This window comes from Cyprinodon variegatus, unplaced genomic scaffold, assembly GCF_000732505.1.
Source record: "Cyprinodon variegatus isolate N-32 unplaced genomic scaffold, C_variegatus-1.0 Scaffold999, whole genome shotgun sequence".
NCBI classification, from domain to species: Eukaryota; Metazoa; Chordata; class Actinopteri; order Cyprinodontiformes; family Cyprinodontidae; genus Cyprinodon; species Cyprinodon variegatus.
The window spans coordinates 92,539-99,848 of NW_015151452.1; the positions used below are offsets into that span (position 1 = coordinate 92,539).

Here is a 7,310-nt window from a genome sequence, read left to right on the forward strand (position 1 = left end):
CAGGCAATAATGCAGTACGTTCAGTTCACGTTCGCCCAAAATATGAACGAGTTCATGAACTTTCGTTCAATGAACGCGTTCAGGCACAACACTGCCTGTAGTATCCCCCAAAGGACCCCCTGCAGACATGGTCAAATGCCTTCTTCAATCCACAAAACACGTGTAGACTGGTTGGGCAAACTCCCATACACCCTCCAGGATCCTGCTTAAGGTGTAGAGCTTATCCAATGTTCAACGGCCAGGACAATAACCACACTGCTCCTCCTGAATCTGAGATGCGACAGACCCTCCTTTCCAGAACCCCGGAATTGACCTTATCAGGGAGGCCTTAAAGCGTGATTCCTCTGTAGTTGGAACACAACCTCCAGTCCCCCTTTTTAAATAGGTGAACCACCACCCCAGCCTGCCATTCCAGGGGAACTGCCCCCAATGTCCATGCAATGTTGCAGAGTCGCGTTAACCAACACAGCCCCACAACATCCAGAGCCTTAAATTACTGAGGGTGAATCTCCTTCACCCTGGGGCCCTGCTACCAAGGAGGACCAGAGATGGGAGATCCCAAAGCCCCAAGATTCTGCTTCCTCAATGGAGGACGTGTTGGAGGGATTAAGGAGGACTGCAAAGTACTCCGTCCACTGACACAAGACATCCCGAGTCGAGGTCAGCAGCACAACACCCCCACCATAAATAGTGTTGGTACTGCACTGCTTCCCCCTATAGAGAAGCCAGATTGTGGACCAGAATCGCTGTTTAAATTGTTTAAAATAATATAATTGCATTACAGTGGTTCTATTCTTTTATTTAAAGGAGATTATATCCTACTTAGGGCTGCAACTAATGATTATTTTGGTAATTAATTAATCTGTCGATTACATTTTGGACTATTCCATTCATAATCGATTGCCAAAGGTTCCTTAAAGATTTTTATGAAATTAAACCTGGCGAAGCTAAAACTTTTCAACTTGAGGAATTCTTGATAGAGCAGATTGACAAACTAAAAGGTTTTTATCTTAATTGTAAAATGTTTATATATTTCTAATAATATTGGTATAGCTACTGCTCTGAGTGGGTCGCTCTGTCACCTAAAGCCATGTTTTAGAGTATGTTAGAATATTTTAGAGGGGTATGTGGAGAAAATCGATTTGGCGATATATTGTGATTTTTGGCTGCCCAGTATAATATTGATCGTTCAGTTCTTTTTTTCTGCTACACAAAGGTAGGCAGCAGCTTGACAAAGCCATGATGGCAATTATTTTACACACAATTAGTAGGCAGTTCTTCATATATACACACACACGTTAATTTCAAACAGATGGTATCGGTATGGTATCGGTATCGGCCAATCCTGCACAGCTGGGTATCGGGTATTGGTATCGGGGCCAAAAATTCGGCGCAACACTAATTTCAACCTAACATAGAGGGGAAATTGGCACTTCCTGCAACCGTCACTCTGGCAGATAGCACTGTGGAGCCATTTTTGCTGTGCGGCGCAGCACCATATTTGTACTTTAGGCAGTCACAGTGGAAGGTGTGGACTGACTCAAACCCAAACAACATGGATACCAAAATGATCAATATCCTCTTATAAACATATGCAGCATTAGCTTTCTTATCTATGAATAAATTTTTGATAGCTAGAAAAAATATCACAATATATAGTGATATGGCAATATCTTGATAATATCGTGTTGTGACCCAAGTATAGCGACGTGTATCATATCGCAAAACCTGTGCCAATACTCACCCCTACTGTGTACTCCAGTTATCCAGTATGCAGTTACTAAATTAGTTGATATTTCAACAATCAATTAATCCCATTAATTGTTTCAGTCCTAATTCTATTTTATTATATATAATTAGTTGCAGTTGGGTTTTCTTTGTAAACTGTTAAAGTTTGTAGAAGGAGGGACGGGTACTACAGCAGCAGGAAAACTTGTAAACTAAAGAGGTGCAAAGCAACAAAAATTTGGGAACCGCTGACTTAATGAATGGCTCAATTCAGCCTCTAGAATAACATCAGACCCTCTCGACCTGATGTCACTGATTAAAACAGAAACAGAAGAGTCTGATCTCCAAAGTAGTCGCTAAGTTGCAAACACACAATAACTGCATCTTGAGAAAAAAAAAAGAGATTCAAAATTATTTTTTTACTAATTTGAAAATTGAAGAGAACTAATGAATTGTCACAAATGGTTGAGATAAGCAGATTCAACATCAAATAAAATGTCCTGCCTGGGGGACCGGAATAATAGAAGCTAACCGCAGGCCCAGTTCCATCCAAAGTATTGGAAGTTTTTTGATGAAGGACACCTCATCCTCACTAAGGCTAGTCGTTCTGCATTAGACACCCTGCAACCTAAGACCAGATTAAAGCAGGAGCACATGAGCCGCAAAGAGTCCGTCCCTCTAAGCAGAGTCAGCTCTAAGGTAGAGCATTCCTAAAGCCGCTGCAGGAACATTCAGGATATAACTGAGAAGACGTGGGGGACACACTGTGAAGCTTTACCCGTCTTATCCCGCTGAGCCTCGTCCTCCGGCCTCTCCTCCTCCCAGGCTGACTGGGAAATAGCAGTCCTAGCTGGAGACACATGCTATCCATCACACCCACTCAAAGCGCACTGGTCCTTCTGTGGCTGTAGCTCTGCTCCTCCTCTGCTGAGGACCAGACATCACTGTCCACCCCTGGCCTCCAAAAGCTTACATTGGAGGGACTGAGTGCTGCGTTCTGTGCTTGCTCGCGCCCTGTATATTCCTGCATCCTCTGGCCAGGGTTATTTATATTCCTCCATACCCGGGAAGAAAGTGCAGATCAGGTTCTGGTCCCATCAGCATTTTCCATAGGCCCACGGCAGCACAATGCAAGGGCCACCATGGAAATTCAATCAGCAGCTAAACATCCCCTCAATGACTCCAATGCTTCCAAAGGACAACAGGACAACAATAGTTTACTGTAAAAATAACTCAAATCAACCAGTTGCTCTTTATCCCCTTTTAGTGAAATTATTTAGAATAAAAATCCTGAAATAAACAGTTATTAAAGGTATTTGTGTATATTACTGTTGTATTAATGTTTAAAAACACTTTGGTAAGATTCAAGAATAAAATTGTGAAAGTTGCTGTTTAAGAACAACCTCAGTGAATAAAAGTGATTTTAATGAATACAAAAAAATATTATGAAGGATAAAATCTTAGGGTTCAGTACAGAAAACCATACTGTACAAACCCCAGCCCCCACACCCCAACCCCACCCCAGCCCCCACCAGAGTTGTGCATGAATGCGTTCAATGAACTGAGTTCACTGAATTTGTTTATAGTTTCAGTGAACTGTGAACTGGTTGGATCAGATTTGAAGTAATGAACATGTATGAGAGCGACTCTGAGAAGAATGAGCGACACACACACACACACACAGCTCACGTTTGTGTTTTTAATCGATAACAACACTTTACATTAAATAACTTCAGCATTGACGGTTCTTATAACGGCAAACAGTCTGACAGAGCAGCATGTCTGCTGCTAGTACTAGTCTGAGCGATTCCGACTCATCTGCTGGTATTTCTGATGCAGGTTCTGCAGAGCACTTGGCAGAGTTTGATCAACTAGCAAAGAAAGAATCGGACAGAAAAAAAAGTCATGTTTTTGTGCAAACTCTCTCAAGTAGAACTTAATAAAGAAGTCCGTATATCAGCCACGTCCACTTCAAATTTTAGTAGACACATCAAGTTAAAGGTACACCATGTAACTTTAACAACTAGTTATGCTGCTATAGGCTTACACTGCTGGAGCACATAGGGACCCCTTTTTCATCATTCTACTTCATTCTACCTCTATTCTCATAGAGAAGCATAAATTGGCCTTAAGAGTATGCTTAAAACTTTCCTTTAATGATAAAGCTTATAGTTAGAGTGGCTCAGCTTACCCTGAGCTATCTCTATAGTAATGCTGCTATAGGCTTAGACTGCTGGAGGACATAGGGACCCCTTTTTCATCATTCTGCTTCATTCTATCTCTATTCTCCTACTCTGCAGAATCTGTTAGTTCAATCTCTAACATTCTGCTCTCTCTGCTTTCTCTCATAGTAGCTTCAGCTGGTCTGTTCCTGTTATGCTGTGACTCCATCATGGAGAGAAATATTTGCTGTGCTGCTGCCATCAACACCGTTGTTTATAGATGGCATTCAATTGATAAGGATACTTATCAATTGAATGCCAACGTGAGCTGTGTGTGTCGCTCATTTTTCTAAGAGTGAACGCCGCTCTTGCTCACGTTCATTAGTTCAAAACTGTTCCATTCAGTTCATGGTTCACTAAAAATATGAACTGATTCGGGGAACACTGTTTATTGAAGTGGTTCATGCACAACACTCTTGCCAGAGGACATGTTAGGGGATCATTAAGTGAAATGAAGTGAACTAAGACTCACAGCTGGGCAACCCTTCTTGATGGTGACACTGGGTGTAGTGGCCCTCAGAGCTCCACTGACACCATGGTAGTACCTGAAGCAGACCTGAGTCTCAGCTGGGGAAAAAAGACATAAGTCAGAAGTGATCTCTTGTCAATATTTTCTGTACCTACATGTCAAAGTATGCGACAAAGGTTCCTGTGTGTGACAAGTCTGAAAACATTTCTAAAATGTTCCATCATAACCTTATAGGGATTGCTTCTAGTATGATAAAAACAAAATCATACATGACAAAATACAATGTTTACACTACTGCAATGCCATAAAAGTGAGTAATAACATTTCATTACTCGTTTACACACTGTGTAGAGATGGGACAGGTCAAATCTGTTGGAGGACCGATTAAGGGCGCAGTAAAGCTCCATGCTTCCCCTTTAATAGGTCACTCAGTGAAATACTTTGAAAATCAACATTTCAATCCTATTGTATTAGTGGAATCCAGTGCAAGACCTTATTACCTTTATAACATAACAAAATATGGATATTTTTTTTGGCAAATTTAATGTCTTCTCTACGAAATTCATGAAAACTCTCTGAGAGTGAAAGAAACATATTTATTTGTTGGTCCAACATAACCTTAGAGGCATTAATGCTGATACTGGCACTTACATTTTTTAGTTTATAAACCTAAATATAATTGTTAACTAGGCTTATTAACTATTTAACTTGACTTTTATCTTTAAGTGAGGGCGACTGTTGGTGCCAACGTACGGTAGCCTGGCTTCTGTCAGTGAGCCCCAGGGCAGCTGTGGCTACAATGCAGGTGGCCACTGAATGTAATAGAAATCACTATATTAGTAAAGGCCATTTACTATTTTACCATACATAGATAGACCAAAAGGTTTGGACTAATTGAACGCATTAAGGTCCCTGAACCCTTATTAGATAACTGCCATCTAATGTTTTCAGATAAGAAGTTAAATATTTCTCTGCTGGAAATATCTTTTCTATTTTTCAGATACTCACAGCTTCTAAAGTTGGAGTTGGAGTCGATCTTCCAGACTATTTGTCCCTTCTGAGATCCACTGATGCCTCGGTTTTTGTAATCAAGAAAGTTCTCAGAAAGAGTCTCGTCTAGAATGAGAGATAAGATTAGAGTCCTAACATCATAGATATTTGTAAATGCATTCAGATGTGTCCAACTTACCCAGAAGATACATTCCAATCCAGTCTCCTGCGTCCACTTCCTCCTTGATGTCCCATGTGACCACCAAATCTTCAGACTGGCCGATGGTGTAGTGGGCAGAGCTAACGGTTAGCGTGGAGCGGGCGTCAGGAGAGACCAGGTCGGTGTCACTGGTGGAGCGCTGCAGTCCCAGCATGAAGGCCTCCTGGTTTAGACCGTTGACCGCGTAGGTGTCTGGACCGCAGCTGTGACGCGCCGCCCCCTTGCAGCGCTGGCGGGACTGGCCACTGCGGGTAGGGGAGGCCATGGCAGCCAGGCTCAAGAGCCGGTTCTGGTACAGGTTCTACATCAAAAACAAAGCAGCACATGTAGTGGTTGGATCATTTGCTGGTTTCACTGTGTTTGTTGTCTAACTGAGCAGCTGGAAACAGTATTAATAGTCTTTAGATTTGATCACTCAATGACAAAATGTAAAGGTCTGTGTGTGTTTGGGTTTCTAGTTAATTAAGCAATGGGCCAAGTTTTAACCACTGTTTACGAATAAAAATCTGAATTATGTGGAAAACTATTTTTTCAGTGCCGATGAAAACATGGATTAAAGCACAGTGTGGCTTCAGAAGAAGAACAGCTTCTTTAAACTCCGTAGATTTTAGTCCAAGAGGGAGGAGAAACCAGAAGAGACCCAGAACTCTCTGGGGGGCTTTCTAGAGGACAACCGGGTGTAGCAAATGAGCGGATGTTCCCACTACAGTAGTAGGCATTAAAAATTTCCCCACTTTCCTTGATGGGCCCTTGGCTGTTCCTCTACAATTCATTTTTATACATCAATCTTTGTACTAAAATATGGTGGAGAAGCATCAACTCAATTCAGTTTATTTCTATAGCGCCAATTCACAACACATGTCATCTCAAGGCCATTCACCAGATCATACAGTCAAATTGATTCAATTTTCTATCTAAGGAAAACCAGTTGATTGCATCGACTCATTGACTCGAAGGCAACCCCTCACACTAAGCATGCTTGTAACAACAGTGGAGAGGAAAAACTCCCTTTTAACAGGAAGAACCCTTCAGCAGAACCATCAGTTCCCTGCAGGGATTAAAGCAAAAAAATAAAAATCCTGAGCCTGAACTTTTTCGACAAAGGCAAGAAACTAACTGGCTACATATATATATATATATATATATATATATATATATAAATTAATCAACGGTTTAATCAATTTGTATCAATTTGTAGAATTGTTAGTTGCAGCACTAATCTATATATTTTCTGATAGGTGCCGATAAAGCAAATGATTGCTTTCATCGGATCAGCTGGAGTTCTCTCTCCTGATATTACAAGGTGGTCTGATTTTCCAGCATTCACAATCAGCCACGTAGCTGATAGCTCATGGTACACGCCGCTATGCGTCAAACTGGAACAGCAGCTCTGTCTCAAAATAACATAGAGAGATTTTATCTTCAATAAAAGCTTTTTGAGTTCATACACCACATCAAGTTAATGTGGTGATAAACTATCTACAGCACCTGGGAGACAGACATTCAAGAAGAAGAAACACCTGCATAAACCAACAGAAACCATCCAGGCACAAAGGGAGCATAATGGCAAGCAGCGAGCATTCAAGCTGTGCAGCGCGCATGCAGCCAGTGCAGCAAGCATGCAGGCATGCAGCGAGCATTCAGGCAGTGCAGCAAGCATGCAGGCATGCAGCGAGCATTC

At 41.6% G+C, this 7,310-nt stretch overlaps 1 protein-coding gene across 4 annotated transcripts in view; it reads right to left on the reverse strand.

Annotated features, from left to right (window-relative positions):
• hecw1 (HECT, C2 and WW domain containing E3 ubiquitin protein ligase 1) overlaps window positions 1–7,310 on the reverse strand; it is a 67,693-nt gene that overhangs the window by 54,157 nt on the left and 6,226 nt on the right. For 3 of the 4 annotated variants that reach the window (XM_015399245.1, XM_015399246.1, XM_015399244.1), the window contains exons 2-4: window positions 5,609–5,930; window positions 5,428–5,535; window positions 4,423–4,517 (exon numbers count right to left, since the gene is read on the reverse strand). In XM_015399245.1, coding sequence (XP_015254731.1) covers window positions 4,423–4,517; window positions 5,428–5,535; window positions 5,609–5,930 — 525 coding nt within the window. Of the gene's footprint in view, window positions 1–2,506; window positions 2,686–4,422; window positions 4,518–5,427; window positions 5,536–5,608; window positions 5,931–7,310 lie in introns of those variants that run through there. The other variant, XM_015399247.1, reaches the window with a different exon arrangement.